The sequence below is a fragment of the Lagenorhynchus albirostris genome, chromosome 8 (genome assembly GCF_949774975.1).
Source record: "Lagenorhynchus albirostris chromosome 8, mLagAlb1.1, whole genome shotgun sequence".
NCBI lineage: Eukaryota > Metazoa > Chordata > Mammalia > Artiodactyla > Delphinidae > Lagenorhynchus > Lagenorhynchus albirostris.
In genome coordinates, this window is record NC_083102.1 from 11,784,525 (window position 1) to 11,811,829 (window position 27,305).

Sequence of the window (27,305 nt, forward strand, 5' to 3'; positions counted from 1 at the left end):
ATGGGGCCCCCTCCACCCAAGGCCAGGGGACTCTGGATCCAACTCCAGAAACTTCTGACCTCCTGGCTGGCGGGACAGCAAGACTGGGACCAGTATCTGGACGAGGCCTACATGCTGCAACAGAAGAGGTAGGCTGCCCCTCCTCTCCCTGAGCCTCAAACCCTCTGCCCACTTGGGTCTGTCTCCCCGCCAGGGCACTCCAGAGTTCAGTGCCAGGCACCGGGATGGGCCCAGCGCACCTGTCACCAAAGCCCGGCTCCTCTGTCAGTGCCGGCGGGGTGTGTGGCACTGGGCCACAGGCAGGAGGGGGCGGAATGATGCCAGGGCTCTCGCCTGGTGGAGAAGGGGAGCGGGGGACCTAGAGGGACCAGGCAGGAGAAACCAGGAGGTAGGCAGGTGGGTGCGGACTGGTGGGGAGCAGGCTGCTGGGGAAGCGCCGAGATCCTGTGGGTTTTAGGACACTTGTTGGTTGAAGAGAGAGTGCGGAATCACTGCTAACGGGAAGGAGAGGTGATGACATGCGAACAGGGGAGGAGAGCTCTGGTCTGTGTAACACCTGGAGCTGGCCAGCTACCGGGGAAACCCAGGTGACACTGGGGAGGCCCAGAGGGGACTCATAGAGTCCATCCATCTTTTACTGAGTCTCCTGGGTGCAGGGCTGTGCTAGGTCCCGTGGAGACAGATCGAATAAGGCCTGGGCCTGTTCCTAGAGCAGTTCAGGCAGGACTGGTGCCCCGAGGGCCAGAGCATTTCATGGCCAGCCCTGAGGTCCAGATTCTGGACGACCGGCCGGGGCAGGGACCCATCTTGAAGGCAGGCCTCTGCCACGGGGTGTTCGGGGGACTCGTCTCTCGTCGGAGAGTCACTGTTAGCAGATCTGGGGGCAGCCAGGGCTGGACTCACGGGCAGTGGCTTCTCCAGGCCAGAGGCCTGAGCACCAAGGCTGTGAGCAGAGCTCTCAGCACAGGGGTGGACTCTGCAGTCCTGGCCCTGGTCGCTCTGAGCTGGACGCGCTCACACAGAGGGTCTAGGTGAGATGGTGGAGGGAGCTGGCCCTCACTCTGCCGGATCCCCCTGGAGAGCGCTTCCCCGAGGGGCGGAGCTGAGCTCTACCTTGAAATCAAAACTTCTCCTTCCAATAAAAACCTTCTTTCCCCTGGCTCCTGGGACCATTGGAAGAGAGGAACTGGGGGCTGGGGGACATCACAGGAACCACCGGTCAGTCTGTTTTCCTGCCCTTCACCTCTCCCCGCCCGACCCTCTACCTACCATCCCGTGTTCACCTTCAGAGCCAACACGTACTGGCCCAGCAGGAATCACCTTCAGCTTTATCTCTTGTTTGGCTCACCCAGGTGGGGGAGAAACAGAGATTAACCGACAGAGGTACCGCAGGATGGATATCTCCACAGGCTCCTCCCACCCACCCCGAGATGCACATGCTCAGAGAAGCTCACAGCTGCGCCCGTCCTCGGTTACAAGCAGCGTGTTTAGATGCTTGAGTCTAAGGGTAACCATAGGAGGGATAGATCCTTCAGAGCCCACCTCAAAACTCTCCCTCCCCGCAGCAGGAGCGTGCATCCAAACAGCCCCCAGGAGAGTCAGAGCTTCGGCAGCTCCCAAGCCTCCTAGCTCTAAGAGCTGGCCTGTCTCTCAGCCCCCTTCTGGTCTCTCAAACTCCCCTTGGCTAAAGAGAGCTGCTCCAGCAGGCCTGGGAGCAGGGATGAAATCGGGCAGAAATTCCCTTTCCCCCACCTGCTCTAGATCCCCAAGTTCCCAAAACGTTTACTCAGCTTAGACGGACTTGGCCAGGCCCACCAGGACCACTCCTTCCGTGGCCCGAGCCCTCCTCCCTCAGGCATGCCACCCCTCTTTCAGCTGAGCCACGAGGCCCCCCACGTGGGAAGAAGTGGCACGATGTGACCACACGGGGACCCTGAGACAGGCTCTTGCCCCAGGCTGACCCTCAGCTAGAGTCCAGGAAGCAACGCTGCAATGGGTCACTGCACATGTTGTGGGACCCGTGTCTGTCCTAGGCACACACTGTCTCTGTTCCTCTCTGCCCTTGACCTCTCTGCCATTCTGTCTCTTCCTGACTCTTGTTCTTCCTCTCCCAGGATTCGAGAGTCTCCTCTGCTTCGGGCAGCCAAGGACAACGACCTGTGTGTCCTGAAGGAACTTCTGCTGGACCGAACCTGTGACTTTCGGCAACGAGGTGGGATGAGAGTTTGATGTGATGGCGATGGGGCAGAAGCCCCTGCCCCTCCCCTACCCAGGGCTCTGAGGGTTCCTGCAAAGGGGCCTTGGAGCGTGTCTCTGGGAAGTGTTTGATGCTCGTGTTTCCCTCCACTCTAGGAGCCCTGGGGGAGACGGCGCTGCACGTGGCGGCCCTCTATGACAACCTAGAGGCCGCCATGGTGCTGATGGAGGCCGCCCCGGAGCTGGTCAAGGAGCCCACCATCTGTGAGCCGTTTGTAGGTGAGGAGCCTGAATGGGTTTTCAAGGTGGACACAGGTAGGAGAAGGTCTGAAGTCATCTCTTAAAATGAGCCGCAGAGGTTACGTCGGGGAAGGAGAGTGATGGAGGTTCAGGAAGGTCTCCCTTGAGTTGGAAGGAGGGCAAAGGTCCTGGTCTTGGCTTTGGGTATCCGTGACCTTCTTGAGCCATTTATTATTTCCCTTCCTCTCCTTTCATGTTCCCTGAAGGACAGAACTCTCTTTCTTTCATAGCAGCACAGTGATTACCTTTATATGCCACCCCCAGTAGTCGAGGTGCGGACAGCTAAGTGAACTGCTGGAGGGATGACTTGTCCTCAGTCTCACACCACTCTGCTGAGTTGAGGGCAGAAATCCATGCAAGGATCTGTCAGGGATCTCCTGTAAGCCAGGTGGATGCTGTGTCTCTGAGAGAACCGGGAACAGACCCCGTGACCGAGGGCTCTCTTGTCCAGGTCAGACGGCACTGCACATAGCCGTCATGAACCAGAACGTGAACTTGGTGAAAGCCCTGCTCGCCCACGGGGCCAGCGTCTCTGCAAGGGCGGTAGGCTCAGCCTTCTGCCTCAGTCCCCACAACCTCCTCTACTTTGGTGAGAGCCAGGGCCAGGGCTGGGAGGGTGGGGAGGGGACCAAGAGCAAAGGGAGGGCAGGCTGCGGGGGCTCCATGCCGGGGGAAGCTGGGAGGGGTCCGCCCTCCTCAGGCTGAAGGCCAGAGCCAGCCCCCCGACGCAGGGCTCCCTGCACCGTCCCCGCCTCTGGTTCTGCTGACAAGCGTCCCCAGGCCCAGAGCTGAGACGTGGGGAGGGAGAGGCAGTCCCCTGGAGAGACTGCCCTTCCCAGCCTGCACCCTCCAGCCACGGGGCCCTCTGCACCCCCAGGGGAGCACCCTTTGTCCTTTGCGGCCTGCATGGGCAGCGAGGAGACCGTGAGGCTGCTCATTGAGCACGGCGCTGACATCCGGGCCCAGGACTCCCTGGGTGAGAGCCGGGCTGAAGGGGGAGCTGGGTTGCAGAGGAGGGGCCGGGACAGCCCTCAGGTCCACCCGGGCGGGGGTGGGGGCGGTCATGGGGAGCATCAGGGACTCTAGTCCCAGTGGCCACGTGACAGCCCGTGTCCTCCCCCAGGAAACACAGTGTTGCACATCCTCGTCCTGCAGCCCAGCAAAACCTTTGCCTGCCAGATGTACAGCCTGCTGCTGTCCTACGACGGGCGCGGGGACCACCTGCAGTCCCTGGACCTCGTGCCCAATCACCAGGGTCTCACCCCCTTCAAGCTGGCTGGAGTGGAGGGCAACACCATGGTGAGGGACCCGCCCCCAGTCCCCCTGTGTCCTTCTCATGACCCGTTTTCCAAAACTCTCCAGAGGGTGGTGGTCCCTCACCTCCCAACACCGTCATAAAATCCTCGGCCTCAGAAGTTCCTGACTCAGGAGGATTCGAGAATCTTACTTGAGAGGATCTGCTGCGGGAACCCAGAGTTCTCCTCCCCTCGCCTGTTCTCTTCTTTCAGATCTTCCTAGGGTTTGTGGGAAGGAAAGGGAGCCAAAAAGTTAAAAGGTTCATGTCAACAGAGCCTTGTCAGTTCTCACCTGTCCATCAGTCCCACGGAGTAAGCGACCATGCTGTTGCCCTCGACGTGCTCCTTATACGCTGACCCGCCCACCTCACCCCTCTGTCCACACAGATGTTCCAGCACCTGATGCAGAAGCGGAAGCACATCCAGTGGATGTGCGGGCCGCTGACCTCCACCCTCTACGACCTCACGGAGATCGACTCCTGGGGAGAGGACGTGTCATTTCTAGAGCTTGTGGTCTCCTCCAAGAAGCGAGAGGTATGGAGCTGTCGGGTGTCGGTGCAGAGCCTGTACGTTTGCTGAGATCCTGGGCTCCAGACGCTTCCCTGCCCTGTAATAGATGGAGATGAGGACGGACTCCTGGGACCTTTGGGGGGAAATGCCAATCGACACCCCTTTCCTAACTCCACTCTCCCTCTGCTTAGCTCTGGTTCCTTCCACTTACCTTTCTCTTACTAACGTCGCATATGAGGAACTCTCCAAATGGAAATTGCTTCCTACCATTCATTCATTCATTCATCCTTTCGGCATATTGAGCTTCTTGCTGTGTCCCAGCCACTGTACCAGGAATTAAGAATACAGAAATAAATAAAACACAGTTCCTTTCAATCAACTTTGTCAGTTGCCCATCCCCGTCCTCAGTCATTGTAATAGGGTACCACGTAGAGCATCATAAGGGTCTGTACTATGCACAGTAGCAGCAGAACGGAGGTTGGTTTATCTTGGCTTGGACAGACCAGAGAAGATGTCACAGAGGATGTGCTTGAGCTGGGGCTTCATGGAGGAGTTGGGAATCACCAGGAAGATGGAGAAAAAGAGAGCTTTCCAGAGAGGGAAAAACACGTAGGTCATGCAGACAGTACTGGATTGAGTGACAGGAGGGAAAGGAAAGTCTGTTGAGGACTCATGTGGGGGAGAAAATCGTTTGTGTTTTCTGGAACCTCCACGATGGTGGCAAAATGTAGTTCCCCTTGTGTATCTGCCGCCTGACAGCTTCCTAGGAACCCTTCTAGAGCCCAACTCAGGGGATCACTGGTACTACTGAGCAGAGGAAAAGGTGAGTGGCTGGTTGGTATGAACTTCCTCAGGGCAGGATTTCTTAGGAATTGGAACCCCAGTCCGTCTGGTGGGTTGTGTCACCACAAATCCTTGGTCTCTGATTCCAGCTGGTTCTCAATGTTCTGCTACAGGTTTTATTCTTGTCTTGGTCAGCTATTCTATTCCCTCAAAATTCCTTTCTAGCCCCTTCTGTATCCCTCACTGCCTTCACCTTCAATTCTATGAGGAGACCCAGATTCGTTCATTATGATGCAAATAGAGGCTCTCTGGCTGGAGCTTCTTCAGCTTCCTGCCTTGTCCTGCCCAACAGATCTGGAAACTGCCCACTGTCTCTCTCCTTCCCTCTAGGCTCCATGGAAAAGGTATTCTTCCTGCTAGTGAATACTCCCGCCAGCTACGCTCTGACTTTGCCTTCTCCTACTTTCTCAGATGTGTCGCGCTGTCCATCATCCTCTCTCAGAGCATCTGTAACATCTCACTGCCTACTTACGTCCGAGCACTAGCCCACCTGGCTGAGATTATGGCCACTCCCCACGCTTTGTGTCCTCTCTTGCTCCTCTCGGGTCCACAATACTTGTAGAGCAAATCTGACCGCCTCCTTGCTTGAACCTTGCAATTGCTTTCCGTTGCATTCAGAAAACAAAGTCCAACTCCTTACTTTGGCATTCACGAGGTACCGTGATCTGGCCCTTAGCTGCTTCACCCGTGATAACCCCTGCCCACCCCTCCGACAGGTTCTGCCATATCCCCAGCCACACCTCATCTGTCAATGTCTTCTCGCACCTTCCTGCCTTGGCACCTGCCGCTACTTTATGGAATGACCTTGCCTGACTGTCCCTTCACTCAACCATTTACGGCTCATCCTTCAGAGCCTCTGTGGTGCTATAGGTCCTGGTGTTTACTTCTGTCATGGTTTATCTCCAGCACTACCATGAGGCCTAGCATACAGTAGAAGCTGACTGGTTGTCCGTAAAAGAAATGACAGACGAACTGAATGCGTGGTCATGACCCTGCCCATCTGGGACCCAGTGGGAAACCCAGCGCTGCTTCTCGCTACGGTGGTCACCCCCAGCTGCACTCTTCTTCCATGGCAGGCTCGCCAGATCCTGGAACAGACCCCAGTGAAACAGCTGGTGAGCTTCAAGTGGAGGAAGTATGGGCGGCCATACTTCTGCATCGTGGGGGCCCTGTACGTGCTCTATATGATCTGTTTCACCATGTGCTGCATCCATCGCCCTCTCAAGCCCCGTAGTGGCAACCGCACAAACTCCCGAGACATCACCATCCTCCAGCAGAAGCTGCTCCAGGTGACTCTTCTCAAGAGGGGATGAAGGGAGCTGGTAGCGTGGGGTGATGGCGCTGGAAACCAGGAGCAGCTACCTGGGAAAGATACCACTCACCTGGCTGTGACGGGGGCAGGTTCCTGATCACCCAGGCAGAAATGAGGAGGGAGAGAAGGGGACCAGAGTGGGGGCTCGATGAGTCAGAGTGGGCTTGTCCAGGGAGCGATGGCTTTCTTGTGAACTTTGAAAGAATGCTTGGGACTAAAAGCGTCATACTTTTGTAAAATGCCTTGTCCTTTACAAAGAGGACCAGACGTTTGTAAATGTGACCTTCAGCAGAAACCGTGCTGTTGTAAAGGGAAGAAAACTGTGCTCCAGGTCCATGTCTGAGTCTGTTTCTGGTCTGTTAGGGCAACACAGGCATCCTTCTGGCCTGCATTCTCTTCTGACCACCGTCAGTAGGAGCACACTGGCAACGATGTTATCAGCTGTCTGGCCACCTGTCAGGTGTGCTGCAGAAGGATGCCTGGACTGGGTAGCAGGTGGAAGTACATAGTCTCTAAGGTCCCCTCTGCTCTTGTGGGCTTGCCATTCTGTGGGTCACCCTCAGAGACCTGGGGTGAGGATGACTGAGTAGAGGTTTGGAGTAGATGTCAGGCTCTGCTGTTGGAGAGCAAACCCCTTGGCATGATAGAAAGAGCAGGCTCTTGTGCATACTTCTGGGCATATACATTCAGCACTGGGTTCGTTTAACAGGTAGCCGAAATTCTTGTCCTAGTGACTGAAAATAGCTGAAAGGGAGTGAAGGCATGTGGGCAGAAAGCAAAAGACAGAGGAGGAAGAATTTTGCCAGGCGAGTAAGAGCTTGATGAGTGGAGACTTATGCCCAATGCAGGATGGGCCAGCCACCGGTATAGCTCAACCTGGACTTGGAAGAGGGGTAGTTTGGGATAGTTAAGGAGCAAAGAACCTGAGTCAAGTTAGACCAAAGAGAGTGGATGCACAGAGAGAGAACAGGGCGAAGAGCCTCACTGAATCCTCCAGTAGGTCGAGACACTCTATGCTTCTGCAATTTCCTCTCGGTAGGTATACAGTGTGCTGTGGTATCCAGAGCCTCTGTCTCTCACAAAGCAGGGTTTGCTGCCTGGAGAAGACAGGCCCGAGTCGGGTGGGGCTGCCTTGTTAGAGGCGGGCAGAGGCGTGCTCAGGGGAGGTTGTGTTCCATGCATCTCAAACTAGACATGAAGGTTGTCCCTGGTGTGGAGACCACACGACAGGAAATAAGGACATTTAGGAGGTGGCCAGCTGAGACAGGCGAGTGACTAGCAACGGAGGGGATGGGTAAACATGGGGGTGGCTGGACTTTTCCAGCCTTCTTGGTTCTATTTCCTCAGATGCATTCTTTTCCACCCTTCCTTTGTTTCAAACTTACTTGGGGGATTTTCTGGATCTAGAATGTAGATAGCCTTCTGGCCTAAGAGCTGGGTGACGCTGAGCAACTGATTACCACTGAGTCTTCTTCCTGTGTGTCTCTTTCTCTTTGGGGCAGGACTAATTATGTACAGACCTGTTCCTTTGACCCAGATAGTCTAAATTATTATTAGGACATCCCTCCCCTTGCCTCAGGACTAGGTGAAGCATAATTACAGCTAAGTGCACGAACTTTCCTTCTGTTTGCTCTCCTGTTCCTTCCTGGTCCCCTTTGGCATTTTTACCCTCTTGCCTTCCACTTCGATTAAAGCCACTTTGGCCCAAAGAGAAGACTCCTGACTTTCAAATATTCTTTTCTTGCTGGGGGAGTGGACTTAAGAATGCTGCCCTAAGAGGTTTGAATAGCAAGGAACATCAGTGAAGGTCTGTGTCTTTTGACGTTACCCCTTGAGCCTTGGTCCTGAGTTGATGGAACCCCTGAGCTTCTCTTATTCAGTCGGAAGTCAGTCGGGATGAGATCGGGGGCTCCCAGACACATCACCGCGACTTGAAAGATTCTGCTTTCGTGATGTACCACGTTTGTTAAATAATGGGAAATTCTTTTTTTCTACATTTTTATTACTTGAAAGTCTTAGAAAAATGAATATGTACCAATCCAGGGTCTTGGCTTGATGAATGCAATTGTCGCCACGTTAATTAGCCCATGAAGCTTTTTCTTAGTTAAATGAATACTTTTATATCCCATTATATTAATAAATCTGGACATATGGAACTCTCGGTCACTGTAGGATTTCCTCTTTGGGTCTCGTGAGATCTAGAAAAGTCGCCGGGCTCCATGAGAGTAGCCCAGAACACCATCTCAAGACAGTTGAAATGAAAGAAAATACTCCTTTATTTATATGAGGTGGCACGAGGTACACGAAAGCAGACATATATGAGGGTAAAGTCAGTTTATCTCTGTGCAGTTTTGGAGATAATCTCAGCGTCTTCATTCTAAGATGCCTCATTGTTCAGCCATAAGAGTTATGCTTTTCAGGGTTTCCCAAGAACTGTATAATTACTTAGAGTTCATTTTCTGTCTCCATTCAGCGTCTACTCGGTTTAGGCAGGACACCGTGCACTGTGGTCCTGGCTCTCTTAGGTTTCCAGGTGAGCAGAAAGTTCAAAGTCTGGGATTAAGCAGCGTAGGTTTGAGTCCTAACTCTGAAACCAAATAGCTGTGTGACCTTGGGCAGATCCTATCTCTTGCTAGATCAGTAGTTTTTAACCAAGGCTACACATTAGAAACATGGGAGGCTGGTAAAAGTACGGGTTGCTAAGCTGCCCCACACCTGACAGATTAGAAAGACTGAAGCTGAGGTCCAGGCAATGGTACTTTGAAGAAATTCTTTGAGTGATTCTCATTCTTAGCTCGGACTGAGAGCTTCTACTCAGCTTTCCAGTGTGAAGTCGATCCCTCTGAGCATTTAGAGCCCTGATTTGCTGTTCAGCAAGAGGGCGTTGATCTCCCATCATCAGATTTCCTTTTTGTGTCTTGAAGATTTCCTTTATCTCTCCGCTGCCCTTTTCCCAAAATCGCTTTGCTAATTCATTCACTACACAAGTAATCACCAAGAGCCTAGTGGGGCCTGAACATTGCTGTAGGTGTTGGAAATTCAACCTGGTCTGAGCAAAACGCAAGTAACCTCTGCCCTTTTGGAGCTTACAGACTGGTTGACATTAGTTAACTGAATAGATATTGCAACCTGTGATGGTTACAATGCACATGATTTTTTCCTATGATGAGAAAACAGACAGGGTGCTGAGAGAGCTTATAACAGGGGCCTGGGCACTCTGGGAGGTCAGAGAAGGCTCCCCTGAGGAAGGTAACTGAGCTGAGATGTGGGTATGAATTAAAGGTGGAAAGTGAGTTCTAGGCAGAGAGGATGCATATACAAAGGCCCTGAGGCAGGAAGACCCTTGCCAGTGTCTAGGAACTGACGGAAGATTGGCTAGGGTAGAGGGAGCTGGGGCAGGGGCCTCCAGATGAGGTGGTCCTGGCAGATCTTTCCCCAAACTTTCCCAAATCATACAGGACCTTGCGGGCCCTACTGAGGATTTTACTCTTTACCCTAAAGGTAGTGAAAGATTTTAAACAGGGGAGATGCTTGATAACACTTTTGTTTCAGAAGAATGTCTCTGTAGGGTGGAAGACAGGTTTGAGGGGGCCAGGGAAGATGTGGGGAGACCAGTTAAGAGACTATTACAGTTCAGCAAGCAAAGATAATGGTAGATTGGCCTCAGGATGTGATGGGGGGACGGAGAGAAGGGGTTGGCATCAGGGGACTTAACAAAGGTAAGATCATCACTACTGCACAGTGGATGGGATGTAGATGGGGAGAGGACGTGGCAGGAGTGACTCATGGGTTCCATTTATTTTAAATCCTCCTCTACCTGTCACGGTCAGTGGGTTTGCTTTTTCTACACATCACAATTCCTCATACGCTCTCGACAGTCCAAGGCACTACAGCTATTTGAAAACCCAGTTGATCTCCAACTCTCTACTGCTTTACTCAGGGGTCCTAACCAACTCACTCTGGAACAAGCACGGCAAATTAAAGACAAGACAGAGGTGAGGAGAAGCAGGGAGCCTGGTAGATAAAAATAACATCTACTGGGTGTTCGTTTTGCACACTTGATGTGCACTTCCCAGTGCCTCTGAGATCTTATTAAAATGCAGATTCTAAGAATAAGGCTGGCGTGGGCCCTGAGATTCTGCATTTCTGACTCACGGCTGGGTGATGCTGACATTGTGATTCTGTGGACCACATTTCAGAGGACAAAGCATTACACCATTTGATCCTCATAGATACCTTAGTAAGTAAATACAATTATTATTACAATTTTAAAGATGGGGACTCTGAGGTCAAGAGAGGTTTAGTACTTCGGTAAAGACACTCAGCTAGTAAGGGCAGCGCTGAGGTAGGGGTTCTGGTCTGCGTAACCTCAGAACCTTTAATACGAAGCCAGGCATTTCTCCCTCCAGAGCGATGTGCTCAGTTCCAGGCTTCTTCTTTGGAGGATTCACTGCGTGAGGAACTCATGTCTCCAGGCTTTGAGAGCTAGCCGGGGCCTGGCACACTCACCTGTACCTGGGCACACCTGATAGTTCCCTGCCAAGATAAGGAATGCTGACGAGCACGGGTGGGGATCCGGATCTGGGATTGTCTCCAACCTCTAGCTCCTGAGCTACTGTCTGGGCTCTAGTTCTGACACTAGGCCACGGTTTTGATGTGATTAACTTTTTGGTGGGTAGGGTGCGTCCTTCTTCTGTGGGAATGGGTAAAGACTCCTCAGGAACGAGCAGACCTTTCCCAAGTTCATCTTCCTGAGACAACACAGGGGCTAGGACATGGAATAAGCCCTTGGAAAGTAGACTTAGATGGAAACCAGGAGGTCTTGCTCTCTTTTGGGCCCAGTGGTTCTCAAGTGGGGGTATGTAGCCAGAAGCATTTACATCTAAAAAAGGAGATGCTGGGTCCCTGCTCCAAACGAATTGAATTAGAGTCCTCAGGGTTGGCATGGACACCTGTGTTGTAACAGAGCTTCCAGCTGATTCTGATGGGTGGCCTGGTTAGGAGCCCCTGCACGGTTTAGAGGATGAGAGTAACTCTTCATGAGGAACCAGCAGGTCTCTTTCTGGGAGCTTAATTCCTCTGTAAGAATCTTGGGGAAAAAAGAGGGTCCAGGATGGGGTTTGACAATTGTTTCCGGTGCGTTCCCCCTTCCTCGTGGTTACACTTGCTTCCCACCCTTCCCCACAGTGGTACCCAGGCTCAGCTAGGCCCACCCCTCTCTGGACATTTCCTTCAAGACAGTGAGCTGAGTCAGCTGGTAAGTGAAAACACTCTCTTTTGGCCAATTCTCAGCAAAGTAGGACCTGTCATCCTCCGCAGGGGATCTGGCTGTGGACAGCTCTTAAAATCCTGAGCCATGTAAAGAGGTAAAGGATTCCAGTCATTGTTGAATGACATTTATTTATTTATTTTTGCGGTACTCGGGCCTCTCACTGTTGTGGCCTCTCCCGTTGCGGAGCACAGGCTCCTGACGCGCAGGCTCAGCGGCCACGGCTCACGGGCCCAGCCGCTCTGCGGCATCTTCCCAGACCGGGGCACGAACCGGCGTCCCCTGCATCGGCAGGCAGACTCTCAACCACTGCGCCACCAGGGAAGCCCTGACATTTATTTTTTAAAGGGGCTGAGGGGAGTATTTTCTCAATGCATTATTAGCTGAGCCTGCTTAGGCAACCTTGAGCTAGGAATCTGGAAATTCCAGACAAGCCCACTTCATTGTCATCCTTTCCGCCATTTGCCTCCTGGCTCCCACCTCCTGATTCCCTTTTACCTCCCTTCTGCAACTCTTAGATCATGCTCAGCGTGCACCTGTCTGTTCACCTGCTCCCTCGTCTCCTTCTTTCTTTCCTTTCTTATGAATGCAGCATCTGCTGTGTGTGCATTGTGGACAAAAAAAGAAGTTAGAGGTCCCTGCTCTCAGGAAGCTCTAAGATTCCTGGTGAGACATGGAATGTCCAGACGACTGCAGTGTGCCGGGGAAGGGCTGTAACCAGAGACCGGCACCGTGATCCTGCAGGGGAGACACCTGACCTGGCCTTGGAGGGGCAGGAAAGGAGACCCAGGAGGAATGCTGTGACCTGGGTCTTGGGGTTGAGGGTGAACCAGAAAAATGTGGTGGAGGCAGGCATTCTAAGAAAAGGTCACAGTCCACACGAAGACCTGACTTAACAACAATAATTCAACGTGGCCAGAGCTCACACAGAGCACGGGGACCTAGGGCAGGAGCCAGACCAGCAAGGGTTCTGTACGTCATGCCCAGTAGTCTGAGTCTTATTTTTTGTTCTTATCTCACAATGCACACTTCTAAGTAAAAGAACACATGTGCAACCAGCAAGGGTTCTGTACATCACGCTTGGTAGTCTGAGTCTTATCTTTTATTCCTATCTCACTATGAGCACTTCGGAGTAAAAGAATACACGCCCCTGATTTAAAAATCAAACGGCAGGGCAGGTATAATGAGTATCAAGAGTGCGCTGGCTCGCCGGCCTCACCCGTGCCTTGCTTCCTCAAGGCAACCAGTGTTTACATCTTTTAAGTTCTCCACCCCTGTTGTCACCTCTGCACTGCTGAATAATGCACTTCTATCTCTATTCATTAATTACATTTAGACATCAGCTATCGAATTTCTACTCTGATAAGGATTTAGAGAATACCCATCACTCCCATCTCCCCCTCATGTTTATTCCAAAGACATGGTGGAACTAGGAAAGGCATTAAACAGAGAAGCCATGGGGTGATATTTGCATTTGAGAAAGGTTAGTCCAAAAGCAAGGTGAGGGGGGATTGGATGCAGGGCGCTATGAGTTTGCATTAAGGCAGTGGTGCGATGGATTGAGGACCAGGGCAGCATTTGAAAGAACTGGGAGGCTAAATGAACGGGACCTTGAAAATGAGTGTCTCTGTTCATTCACTTTGTTAAATATACCCTTGATCACGAAACCTTTTCATAAGAACCACAAATCTAGAAAGCTGCAGATCAGTCTCTCCCTGTAGACGGGAAATCTTGAATACAATCCCCAAAGAATAAACTTCTAAAAAATTCAAAGAAAAACTCATTACCGCTTTGAGTTTAGGGTTTAATTCTAGAGGGGCAAGGGTGGTTGATGAAGAGGGCATTCTTATTATCAGTTCAACAGACATTAGAAAGTCATTTGTTAAAATTCAATACCCCTGTCCATTTTAATTTTATTAATTTTATTTTTTTACTATTTTATTTATTTATTTGGCTGCATTGGGTCTTTGTTTCTGTGCACGGGCTTTCTCTAGTTGCGGCGAGCGGCGGCTACTCTTTGTTGCGGTGCATGGGCTTCTCATCACCGTGGCTTCTCGTTGCAGAGCACGGGCTCTAGGCGTGCGGGCTTCCGTAGTTGTAGCACTCTGGTTCAGTAGTTGTGGCTCGCAGGCTTTAGAGTGCAGGCTCAGTAGTTGTGGCGCACGGGCTTAGTTGCTCTGCGGCATGTGGGATCTTCCCGGACCAGGGCTCGAACCCATGTCCCCTGCATTGGCAGGCGGATTCTTAACCACTGCACCACCAGGGAAGCCTGCCCCTGTCCATTTTTAAAACACTAAACTCTTTCTCAACTTTGAAAAGAGTATCTATTCCAAATGAGAGCCAACCTTACATATGAGTGTGAACCGCTAGAATTCCCCTTGAAATCAAAGAAAAGAAAAATGTTTTAAAAGCCCACTACTATCATTATTTTTTCAGCTTTAATGAGGTGTAATTGACAAAAGAAATTGTAAGATGTTTAAAGCGTTCATCGCAGTGATTTGATACACGTATAAATTGTGGAGGGATTCCTATCTAGTTAATTAACACATCCATCACCTCACATATATACCTTTTTTGGTTTTGGTGAGAATAAGTTCTGCTCTCTTAGCAAATTTCAATTGTATAATACCGTGTAATTAACTATAGTCACCTTGTTTTACGATTAGCTCCTCAGACCTTAGTCGTCTTATAGGTGAAATTTTGTACCCTTTTACCAATCTCTCCTTATTTTGTCCATACCCCCATGCCCTGGCAACCACTTTTCTACCCTCTTTTTCTAGAGTTTTCCTTTTTTTTTTTTTTTTTTGATTCCACATGTAAGTGATACCATGAGGTATTTGTCTTAATCTGATGGGCTTATTTCACTTAGCATAATGCCCTCAAGCTCCATCCGTATTGTTACAAATGACAGGATTTCCTCTTTTCTCATGGCTGAATAATATTCCGTTTTATATATACGTGTGTGTGTGTGTGTGTGTATATATATGTATATCACATCTTCTTTATCCGTTATCCATTGATGAACACTTAGGTTGTTCCCATATCTTTGCTACTGTGACTAATGTTACAATTTACGTGGGAAATGCAGGTGTCTCTTCCAGATTCTGTTTTCATTTCCTTTGGCTGTATACCCAGAAGTGGAATTGCTGGATCATGTGGTAGTCCCATTTTTAATTTTTTGTGGAACCTCTATTCTGTTTTCTGTAGTGGGTGCACCAATTTACATTCCCACCAGTAGTGTACAGTGATTCCTTTTTCTCTACATCCTTGCCAACACTTGTTATTTCTTGTCTTTTTGATTATAGCCATCCTAATAGGTCTGAGATGATATCTCACTGTGGTTTTGATTTGCGTTTCCCTGATGATTAGTGACATTAAGTACCTTTTCCGTACCTGTCAGCCGTTTGTATGTCTTCTTTGGAAAAATGTCTATATTCAGGTCCTCTGCCCATTTTTGAATCGGATTGTTTGGGGGTTTTTGCTACTGAATTGTATGAACTACCATTATTTTCATTGCAACTTTTGCCCATGTATATTACCTTTTGTTTTCCAGAGAGCAATTAAAAAAAAAATAAAACCCTACTAAAGGGTCTGTGTCTTGGAGAGCAGCAGGGAAGGGGGCTCGCAAGAGACTGTGGCGCTCGGCATTCTGCTTTTAAATAGAGGACCTTTGGGGACAGAGTGGCAGAGGCAGCTAGCTACTCTAGGGCAGTCAGATCCCAGGTGGAGCAGAGGCAAAAGCCTGGGGTCTCTGGACACCTCTGTTACTCACTGGTGAACTTGAGCAGGGCAACTCCTACTCGCAAAGGAACACGTTGAACAAACAAAGGGGTGCTGGTGAGGGGCAGCCCCAGAAGGAGATTACGGTAACCAAAACTGTCCCCAGTATTCTCCATTAGGATTTTGCCTTTTCGCCTCCTCAGGGAGAAAGCTGATGCCACTCTCTCGCTTTCCTCTAGGGGGCACTGTGGTTCCCATAACTCTCCTGGCCAACTAGTGCAGTCCTTTTCTTCTTAGTTGAAACAAGGAAAAAGGTTGGTAGCAGTTTTCCAGACGTATGCAACCAAGGTCCAAAGCTTTTTTAAAGTTTAAAAATTTTGTACAGACACATATATGGCACAGATGCCGTTATTTTATTTCTATATTTAATGTTATTTTGTTCCTATAGTTAATGAACTTATTATTTATACTACTACCTGATTCTCAAAAGGAGTTGGCCTGTTTTACAATGAAAGACGATGCTCTAGGAACATTAAGATCACCAGACCCATGATCTGAATTTTAGGATGGAGGAGAGGGGATGCAAAGATAGTTGTTTGAGCTGGGGATAAAAAAAAAAAAAGAGAGAGAGAGAGAGAACACTGAGCTTCCTTGGAAGCAAGGCAAAAGGGAAACGTCCCACTATATGATAAAATAAAATGTGCCACTTTCTCAAGAGAGATAAACGTCAGAGAAGTTTACAGAACATCAGTTCTTTAAACAACAACAACAAAGGAATTGATATCTAGTCACAGGTTGTTAGATCATATTGTTTACTAGATACGTAGTCACCCACTCCTTTTCTGGTCTTCCCTGGTCCCATATGATCTACCTGAAACATTTCCACCACCTGTTGGTAAGTCTGGTCCTGTTCTTCCCTAAAGACTATATCCTTGGCTTCTTCTGAGCTGACACACACCCTCTGAGAGGCCACAGGATGCTTCGAGGGTGCCTTCTTTATACCATAGATCACCTCCCGCTACATAGCATCTCTTCCTGTTTCAAAAGCTATGCCTCTCACTGGACCAGGGTGTACACTGCTGAAGTAGCCTGCAGAAGGATGCCGAGAGGTTCCAGTTTATCGGCAGGACAGAGATGATTAGCATTTCTCGTGCTTAATGAGGGATCACGTCCTTCCCAGCTTAGATCATCCTCAGGGACTCTCAACTCCTGTCTTCGGTGCACAATTCAGAGAAGTGACCGTGGAGAATAGAGTTCCCAAAAGTCTAAGGGGTACTCGAATGGGTTGAAATTGTTCGTATAGTTTCACGTGAGAATTACGTATATATGAGCACAGTTTTCTGGAAAGAGGATCTGTGGTCTTTATGATATTCTCAGATGGGCTCATAACTTCAAAAAAGTTAAGGAGCATTATTGTAGAATTCTATTGCTGTTTCTGGGTAATATTGCAAGCCTTTTCCTGTGAAGTAACATGTGCAGAGGAGGGTGGTTTTTATTCCATCTTGACCTTAGGACTGTACCTTCTACTCCTACTGTCCCGGATAAGGCAGGGCCCTTCCTCAGAACTGAAATCCATATATTGTCTTTAGCCCTTTGCTATATTGCCCAATCATAATAAGACCACAATGAATATATCTATAGCGCTCTGTGGTTTATAAAATACATCCAAATACATCTCATTTGGTCTTCACGATAACCCTGGGAGGTAAGCATTATAGTTTCCATTTTACAGATGAGAAACCCCAAGCTCACTGAGTTTAGTGACTGATTCAAGGTTTCACTGGAGCTAACAGGTGCCGGGTCCATACGGGAACCTGAATTCTGTGATGTGTTTATATTCTACTTGCTGGCAACCGCAACGAGATTGGAAAAGCTGGCCTTTCAGCATAGCTGAAATCAGCCCAAACCACTAACACCTCTTCCTGTTGGTTTAGCCTTCTTAACTTGATGCTGTGAAATATGACCTCAGCCCCTCAGTACACACATCATCATAAATAACTGCTCACAACATACATATAAGAGGTGACTTCCTAGGCGGTTCCTCAAGTTGTTAGCATATGGAACATATGCATATGAAGCCTTGGTTACTTGATGCCCTGGTCACAGACTGAGCCGCAATGGCAGGGCGGGTGTTGATGGTGTTGGTAAGGGGAGCTTTTCTTCACCTTGGGTAGAGTTGAGCTGCGTTAGACCACTTACTCAAAAGGACTTGACTCTCAGACCATCAGAAAGCACTTCTTTTTTTTTTTTTTTTTTTTTTTTTTTTTGCGGTACGCGGGCCTCTCACTGTTATGGCCTCTCCCGTTGCGGAGCACAGGCTCCGGACGCGCAGGCTCAGCGGGCATGGCTCACGGGCCCAGCCGCTCCGCGGCATGTGGGATCTTCCCGGACCGGGGCACGAACCCGTGTCCCCTGAATCGGCAGGCGGACCCTCAACCACTGCGCCACCAGAGAAGCCCCAGAAAGCACTTCTTATCCTGAATTTCTCACCACAGGAGGCCTATGTGACTCAGCAGGATAAAATCCGGCTGGTGGGGGAGCTGATGACGGTCTTCGGGGCTGTGATCATCCTGTTCCTAGAGGTGAGGTGCAGCTGTGCTCAGGCGGAGGCCACCCACCTGAGGCCTCAGACTGAACTGAAGTCTATATCGATCGTTGTTTTGTTTTGTTTTGTCTTCCTGGCCTTTTCCCAGATCCCGGATATCTTCAGGGTTGGTTTCTCTCGCTATTTTGGACAGACTGTCCTCGGGGGGCCGTTCCATGTCATCACGTGAGTGTCCTTCCTTCCAGCCCCCTGCCTTCCCTTGCCAGAAATGTCCCAGGCCTCCCAGTCCCTCTCTGGGACCCTCACTTCCAGGGATTTTTCTCTAGCGGGCTTGTGTGTGTGATGGTGTGTGTGTTTAGGTATGAAGACTGAGCCTGAGTGTTTGGGTCCCATGTAAGTCAGTGCCATGCTGAAGGGGATCTAGCATATTTCCAGCCCTCCTCTCACTTCCCCCCTCTTTGCTCTCCCCCCAGCATCACCTATGCCTCGCTGGTGCTGGTGACCATGGTGATGCGGCTTTCCAACACCAACGGGGAGGTGGTGCCTATGTCGTTCGCCCTGGTGCTGGGCTGGTGCAGTGTTATGTACTTCGCTCGAGGATTCCAGATGCTGGGTCCCTTCACCATCATGATCCAGAAGGTCAGTGCTTTCCCCAGAGTTTCCTCTGGCTTCAGACATTGGACCTTTCCCAGACAGAGGGAGGGAGTGGGAGCAAAAAGGAAAATGCTGCTCGGAGTGGACCTGGTGGAACTCCGGTGACTTCCAGTCTATCAGCAGTAGCTGCAGAGAGGCAGGTGGAGAAAGGATCCCTCCACCCTCCCTCCCCTCTCTGTTTTCTGTAGATGATTTTCGGAGACCTGTTGCGTTTCTGCTGGCTGATGGCTGTGGTTATTGTGGGATTTGCCTCAGGTAAGAGCATCACTCTCTCCTCCATCAGATCATCGGATTCAGTTCTCCAGAAAGTTCTCTCTTACTCTTGCTCTCAGTTATTTCTCCTTTGCAATCCCTTTTGCTTTTCTTCCCCCTGGTGGAAGGTGAATCAAAAAACACACTTGCATTCTTAGGATCTGGGTCACTCAGGTTGGCCTGGAGAGTGGACTCATGGGCTCTGAATTTCTGGGCCAGTAACATTCATGTTGACTAACCGCCCTGCAAGATCTTTAAAGGAGAGACAGAAAAAGGGCTTTGGAGAGAGAAGAATATTAAACAAGAAAGACTGGCCAGTTGTGAAAGGTGCCGTAGGCAAAAAGTCTGGTATTTAACTCTACTATGTTTACACTTCAGAAGAAGAAACGAAAAGCATTCACTAACACGTACGGTGCCCTTTTTTCCCCTATGTGTGGTCAGAGTTGAAAGAAAAGAAAGGAATTTGAAAAAGGAGGTACAGAAAAAGGGTTTGGAGATTGTGAAGAATGAGAAAGGAAAGCAGAAGAGCTGTGAAGAGAGGCTGGGAGAAGAATGCCCAGTGGGGACCCAGTCACGGACCAAGACACAGGGGGAGGGTGCCAGAGAGAGGAGGAGAGGGAACATCCGGGACGGAGCAGACGGAGCAGACGGAGCAGACGGAGCAGACGGAGCAGAGCGAGAGCACAAACGGATGAGTGGAAGACAGTTCTTAGGGAAAGGAAGGAAGAGGAAGGAAGAACAAAAGGCAGCGAGGCTCACCCCGTCCTCCATGTCTGCAGCTGAACCTCCAGAAGGCAGGTGGATGCACCTGAGGACACGTGAAGACCTACAACCCTAAAGACAATGACTTTCAGTACAGAGGACGCCATGCCTGTCCTAGGCATTCCCCTGCTTCATGGGGGTTCCCACGAAACAGTACACCGAAAAGCTACACCAAGATCTGAACTCAGAGAGGGTCAGACTTTGATAGGCTGCCTGTTTGGAGGATTCCTCATGCACCCTTCCTCCCCACCCTCTACTCCACCTGCAGCTGCACTTATGCACAATGAGCAACTATAACAGAGTCGTTTTCTGTAGATCTCCTAAACCATCTCTTCTTCGTTGTTGCAAAGCCATGCTTTGTCATAGACCCTAGTTCTGCTCTTGGGGTCACCTTATTTATAGTTCCATTCCCCACACAGAGATGGGTCTTTTAGAGGTTCTAACGCTGTAGTGAGTTTCCAGGATGCCCAGTGCCATCCAGTAGGCTACACACTGAGCAGGGAAAACTTTTTTATGATGGTCCAAGCTCACCCAGGAAATCTCAGAGTAATGGAAGGTTATCTAGAGGATACTGAGATGTTTTTAAAGGTGCTTTTCTTTTAGCCCTTTCATGTGCTCAGTTCTTTAAAATTGTTGGAGATTCCATGCATTCTTGTAACAACTTGCCTTTTAAATATTTGGTTCTAAAATGTAAAACCCAGTTAGGTGACATATACTATACTGATAGATCGATCAAGAGATAGATATTTGCTAAATTCTGAGTATTACTGGTATGATAAACTTGGTCATAGGACATCTGAGGGTTAGCCAGGTCCACAGGGAAAATGGGACTTATATGTGTAATTCTACATTTATGTGCCTGTGTGCATATATGTGCTTGTGTGTAAATGTATGGAGATATATACTGGAGGTAGAATGAATGCTGACCAGGCCCGTGCTTATTATGATAACTCCCCATTTCCTGATCTCCATGCCCTCTTCGTGGGCGGAGCAGCGTTCTTTATCATTTTCCAGACAGAGGACCCATCCAACCTGGGGCAATTCTATGACTATCCCATGGCGCTGTTCAGCACCTTTGAGCTTTTCCTCACCATCATCGACGGGCCTGCCAACTACGATGTGAACTTGCCCTACATGTTCAGCATCGTCTACTTTGCCTTTGCCATCATCGCCACGCTGCTCATGCTCAACCTGTTCATTGCTATGATGGGCGACACACACTGGCGGGTGGCCCATGAACAGGACGAGCTCTGGAGGGCCCAGGTGAGTTCATTAGGGTTAGTCTTTTTTTTTTTTAATTTTATTGGAGTATAGTTGATTTACGATGTTGTATCAGCTTCAGGTGTACAGCATATTGAATCAGTTATACTTGTATATCCACTCTTTTTTAGATTCTTTTCCCATATAGGCCATTACAGAGTATCAAGTAGAGTTCCCTGTGCTATGCAGTAGGTCCTTATTAGTTATCTATTTTATATATATATTAGTGTATATATGTCAATCTCATACTTACAATTTATCCCTCCCCCCCTTGTCCCCTGGTAACCATAAGTTTGTTTTCTACATCTGTAACTCTATTTCTGTTTTGTAGATAAGTTCATGTGTACCCTTTTTTTAGATTCCACATATAAGTGATACCATATGATATTTGTCTTTCTCTGTCTGACTCATTTCCCTCAGTATGACAATCTCTAGGTCCATCCATGTTGCTGCAAGTGCCATTATTTTGTTCTTTTTATGCCTGAGTAATATTCCATTGTATATATGTACCACATCTTCTTTATCCATTCCTCTGTTGATGGACATTGAGGTTGCTTCCATGTCCTGGCTATTGTTATCAGTGTTAGTCTTTCTACGGGGCAGGGGATGGAGAGAAAAATCAAAGTGGAATATGCCACGGTAGATGACTCTTAGGAGAGTCACGGAACAACCCCGTGGGGCTGTCACCTCAACAGAGGTACTTTTGGATAGATGGAGGGGACTTTTAGCCAAAAGTCTTTTTCTATCTAAAAGAGTGTAGGATGGTAGGATAGGGTTAGGATCAACACCCAAGAGCACAGACGAAGGGTAGATTCAGGAGCCAACCTTGAATCCAGTGGGAACTAGAAACTGTTTTGTTCTTATATGTTCTAGTTTTTAACTTGGACCTTATCTTCTATTTGCTTCTATAACTGTTTCTCCATAATCTTTTCCTTATATCATCATAGGCTAATAAACTCTTAGAGTTGGAAGTGCCTTTAGTGGTCCCCTAGTTGAGCTCCTACCCAACATATACTCATTTATTGGTCAGAGGATCATTCAGTATCTTCTTTAATGCTGATGAGAATCTTATTATCATGTGGATTTGGGTAGAGGTTGGAAGGAGAGAGCTTTTTTATATTTCAAAAGTTTTTGTTATTAGAAAATTCCATATTGCATTGAGCTGAAACCTATCTTTCTGTAATTCCACTCTTTGGCCCAAGTTTTTTCTTCTTGTATAATGCAGAATACACTCTCCCATAGGAGCACCATTCAGATATTTGAAGACAGTCATCATGTGTGCCCTCAGACTTTCCATTCATTAGCAGTAATTATTTAGAGCCTGTTTTGTGTTGGAAAATGTCTAGGATCTGGGGAAACAGGCATGATGATGTAGTCTGTGCCCTCATGGAGCTTACCATCTGGCTGGGCAGACAAACATTAAATGAATGACGTCACAGAAAACTGTACAATTAGAATAGCAAACGTGTCATAGAGACGTGAAGATGCTAAAAACAGGAGGCAACAGAGGAGTTTGACTGGAAAGTTAGGAAATGCTTTCCTGATGGAGTGACATTTAAGATGAGCCCCTAAACATGGGTAATAATAAGTCAATTAAGAAGAATGAGGGGAAGGGATGGAGGTTAGGATTTGCATCCATTGGGACTCTTGGCTACGGGGACAGAAAACCAAACTCAAATAGACTTTACAAAAATTGGGCAGTGGGAAGAGGGTGTGTTGAGCCTCATAACTGGAAAGTTTAAGGAATTAAATCAGCTTTAGACATGGCTGGCCAGAGTCTGGATCTCCATTTTATACTTCAGTTTCTGTTCTCTCTTTTGTCCTCTTTTAAGTCAGTCTCTTGCATCATGTTGGTGAGATAGCTTAGAGAAGCTCTAAACTTACAAAGGAATGAGCAGGTGCACTGTGTTCCAAATTCCAAGGGCCCATTCTTATTGTATTCTGTGTGCCTACAGATAAAAGCTGTATCTGTAGCTTTTAAAAGAGCATCTCCTCCCCCTGCCGCCCGAACCCATCTCATTGCAACAAGTTTGATCATAGGCGCAGGTGGTGGTGGTGGTGGTGGTGGTGGTGGAGTTTGGGGGAGAATAGACTAATTAACCAGGGCTGTGTGAAGTCCGGTCTACTCTAACTGATGGACTCAGAGTAGAGAAGGAGTGATTCTCTAAATGAAAACTGGGTTCTCTTACCAGAAGGTGGCGGGGGGTGCTGAATGATGGCACAAGAAGAACAATAAATGTCCTTTTCAAGATAAAGAAAAAGCGCTGTGCAGGGAGAGGGAATAGAATGAAAATTCTGAGGTTGGGGACTTGCCTGGTGGCACAGTGGTTAGGAATCGTCCTGCCAATGCAGGGGACGCGGGTTCGAGCCCTGGTCCGAGAAGATCCCACATGCCATGGAGCAACTAAGCCCGTGCGCCACAGCTACTGAGCCTGTGCTTTAGAGCCCGCGAGCCACAACTACTGAGCCCGCGTGCCCAGAGCCCGTGCTCCGCAACAAGAGAAGCCACCGCAATGAGAAGCCCACGCACCGCAACAAAGAGTAGCCCCCGCTCGCCGCAACTAGAGAAAGCCCCCGTGCAGCAACGAAGACCCAATGCAGCCAAAAATAAATAAATAAATAAAATAAATTCCTATATTAAAAATAAAGAAGTCATAGCTTTAAAAAAGAAAAGAAAAGAAAAGAGAAAATCCTGAGGTTGGAGGGAACTCAGCGCAGCTAAGAAACAGAGAGAAGGCCAAGAGAAGTGTGGAGTACCGAGAAAGACGGGGCGGAAGAAGACAAAGTGGAGAATTGAGCTACTTTAAGGATTCCTAGTTCTTTCAATTAATCAAGTTTCCTGAGCCCAATCCGTCCTGACTGACCCTCTGTTCAGACCTACTATATCCTGGGCCTTTCAAAGCTAGAATGGTCCTGATATGATTGGAGGAATGCAGCATGAAGAGGGGTCATGCCTGTCCTTGCTTTGGACACTATACTATAAATAGCACCTAAAATGGCGGCAGGTCTTTTAGAAAATATGCAATGGGTTCTTACTAGGCTTATGGTCAACTAGAACCCCCGCATCTTTGTTACATGACTGACTTAGCTAAGTTCCTTTATCGTTTTTCCTGTACTTACCACAGACATTTTAGTCTTTTTTTAAAAATTTTTATTGGAGTATAGTTGATTTACAATGTTGTCAGCTTCAGATGTACAGCAAAGTGAATCAGCTATGCATATACATATATCCGTCCTTTTTCTTTTTAGATTCTTTTCCCATATAGGCCATTACAGAGCATTGAGTAGAGTTCCCTGTGCTATACGGCAGGTTCTTATTAGTTATCTATTTTTATACATAGTAGTGTGTATATGTCAATCCCAATCTCCCTCCCTGCCTTATCCGCTTATCCCCACAAGTTTGTTTTCTACATCCATGACTCTACTTCTGTTATGTAAATAAGTTCATTTGTACCCCTTTTTTTAGATTCCACATATGAGCAATATCATGTGATATTTGTCTTTCTCTGTCTGACTTACTTCACTTAGTATGACAATCTCTTGGTCCGTCCATGTTGCTGCAGATGGCGTTATTTTGTTCTTTTTTATGCCTGAGTAATATTCCATTGTATATATGTACCACATCTTCTTTATCCATTCCTCTGTTGACGGGCATTTAGGTTGCTTCCATGTCCTGGCTTTTGTAAATAGTGCTGCAATGAACATCGGGGTGCATGTGTCTTTTCGAATGATACTTTAGTCTTATACATAAATGTAGGACCTTACATTTGATTTACTTAAATTTCATGTTAGTGGTCTTTGACCAGCATTCCAGTCTGGTGAGATCATTTTTATATTGCTTTGTCATCTTGTATATTACGTATCCCTCCCAGTTTTGTGTCTCAGACATATTTGATAAGCTTGTCTTCTATGTTTCACCTAGGTAATTAATGAGGGCTGGGCAAAGGACAGAACATGTGACATGCCACTAGAATTTTCCCTGCCCAGTTTGGAGTCATTCACGTACCCTTTTCCTTCTTAGCATGTGGGTATTTATTGAATTTGCTGCAAATTCCCTGAACATCAGCAGCAGCATTTCATCCCCAAGATCATAGAGATTCTGTTTAATCATATTATTTAAATCAAGATAATTGGTTTATGGCTTTCATATGAAAAAGGAAATGAGATTAGTTTGGAGTGACTGATTTTCCAAGAATCTGAATAGTAAAGCAGGGGTCACTGTTTTATTCAAAGCACTCATAAAATATCCTCTGCTTTGATAGCGGGTGATGTGTAAGGCAGGTAGCGTGGTACCTCCCACAGGCTAGGGGATGGGCAGGTGGCTGTCACCTCCACTGATCTCTGGTGTCCTCATCCCACAGGTTCCTTTTGGTTCCCTCTGTCAGTAGCCTCAGGGTTCTCTGAACCTCGTGGCTCTTTCTGAGTTCTTCCTCTGTCTCTTGGTTCCTCCTAGGTCGTGGCCACCACGGTGATGCTGGAGAGGAAGATGCCTCGCACCCTGTGGCCTCGCTCTGGCGTCTGTGGGTACAAGTACGGGCTGGGGGACCGCTGGTTCCTGCGGTGAGTGACAATGTAGACGTGTGAACTGTCAACCAGTGTGAGGCCGTGGGAACAAGGGTGACCGGTTCCACATTTATGACCCTCCTCTCCATTCTTGAGATCCCAAATTGGACCCAAAGGAGGTGTCATCACTCCGTAAAGCGAGACTGCGTTAGCCTGTTTGGGGGAGGCGGGTGGAGCTGAAGTGGAGGGGTGCAAAGAATGCTGGGAGCTGATGCCAGGCTATGAGTACATAAGGGCAGTAATGTGAATGGCTAAGAATATGAGTCCGTGCTCGAATGTGGGCATGGGTTACCCAACTTGGTCTAGTCTTGCTTCCACCTGACGCCCACTTCTAGTACCTTCTTGAAGCTTCCAGTCTAGCCTTGAAACTAACCTGCTCCTTCGTACTCTACCTTCATCTCCTGACCTGGCTCTCCTCTCTCATTTATTTCCTGAATGGCATCTTCTCATCCTGACGACACGCTTATCTTTTAATTGGCTCTTTCTCTTTCATACTCACCCACATTCCCCCCACCATCACATGCCCGCACAAGCCCTACTACCCTCCAGATCCTGAATGCACAGCCTTTCGGGTCTCTCTCCTAGTTATCCTCCATCTCCCTCTGCTTCCCTTCATTTGATCCTAGAGGGTCTTCTGGCTTCAACGCTGCTAACTTCCTCCCCCTTTCCTCTCACTCCTGTTTCCCGGCTGTGCCCCGCTCACTTCTGCTTCTCCCCATGGCCCATCTCTCCCCAGCTCAGCTGAGTCCTCTCCCCTTTCCCCTCCTCAGAGTGGAGACCAACCAAGACCAGAATGCTTTGCGAGTACGTCGCTATGTGGAAGCCTTCAAGGGCTCAGACAAGGAGGAAGAACATGAGCATCTTTCTGAGAAACAGCCCTCTGTGGCTGAAAGTGGGATTCTCGCCAGGGCCTCCCTGGCCCTCCCGACTCCCTCCCTGTCCCGGACCACATCTCGAAGCAGCAGCAGTCACCGGGGCTGGGAGATCATTCGTCGCAACACCCTGGGACACTTGAATCTGGGACTGGACCTTGGGGAGGGGGATGGAGAGGAAAGTGTCTATCACATATGATTAGGACCCCTGTTACTCTCCTCCCGACTCCAGGTAGGCCTGGGGTGGGGGGCGGGCAGAGAGAGAGACACTGCCTATGCAAGCGTCTGACTGACCTTCATGCCCATTAATCCTGGGAGGGTGGACAGAATAATTCTTAAAGGCCATCCATGCCTTGCCCTTCACATCAGCATCTAGGGATGAGCAAAGGGCCCCACATATCTTCTGTCTTCTTGGAAGTCCCACATCTTGGGAAAAGGGGGTATCTTTTCAAGCAGAGTTAGACTTGGCAACTGAAGACATGAGGTAGGGGCGCTAGGCCAATGACTGGGTCATCTTCCTTTCCACCCCATGAGGCCCTAGATTGTAAGCTGTGAATCCTCCCTGGTTCCACAGGGCTTCATGTGGGAAGAGCCAGGCATGGCATTGAGGTTGTAGCCTCTCGCCTCTTCTCGTACCCCGTAGGACTCTCTCCCCACCTACCAACCAAACCCCAACGAGAAAACTGCAAGAAAAAAGGCTCTTTATCCTTCCTTTATTTTAAAAAAATGCACTGTGATATACATAACATAAAATTTACTATTTTAACTATTTTTAGGTGTACCATTCAGTGGCATTAAGTACATTCACATTGTTGGGCAACCATCACCACTGTTCATCCAGGGAGTTTTTTAAACTGAAACTCTTGTACCCATTAAACATTAACACCCCATTATCCCCTCCCCATGGTGCCTGATAACCAATATTCTACTTTCTGTCTATGAAGTTAACTAC

At 48.6% G+C, this 27,305-nt stretch overlaps 1 protein-coding gene across 1 annotated transcript; it reads left to right on the forward strand.

Annotated features, from left to right (window-relative positions):
• Positions 1 to 27,048, forward strand: TRPV5 (transient receptor potential cation channel subfamily V member 5). Its single transcript, XM_060155936.1, has 15 exons — positions 1 to 128; positions 2,115 to 2,212; positions 2,353 to 2,475; positions 2,948 to 3,085; positions 3,374 to 3,472; positions 3,620 to 3,795; positions 4,179 to 4,325; positions 6,221 to 6,433; positions 17,941 to 18,027; positions 18,139 to 18,215; positions 18,464 to 18,629; positions 18,833 to 18,899; positions 20,653 to 20,921; positions 25,372 to 25,478; positions 26,252 to 27,048. The coding sequence occupies exons 1-15, from the start codon at positions 1 to 3 to the stop codon at positions 26,550 to 26,552; spliced, it is 2,196 nt and encodes a 731-aa protein (XP_060011919.1). The 3' UTR covers positions 26,553 to 27,048.
• The last annotated feature ends 257 nt before the right edge of the window (positions 27,049 to 27,305 follow it).

What these genes read in the sequence shown, in the direction of transcription:
- TRPV5 (XM_060155936.1), top strand. Translation starts at nt 1, where the DNA reads ATGGGGCCCCCTCCACCCAAGGCCAGGGGACTCTGGATCCAACTCCAG. An exon ending in TCCAGCAGAAGCTGCTCCAG is followed by an intron (nt 6,434 to 17,940) that starts GTGACTCTTCTC and finishes TTCTCACCACAG; the next exon opens with GAGGCCTATGTGACTCAGCA. An exon ending in ACGAGCTCTGGAGGGCCCAG is followed by an intron (nt 20,922 to 25,371) that starts GTGAGTTCATTA and finishes GGTTCCTCCTAG; the next exon opens with GTCGTGGCCACCACGGTGAT.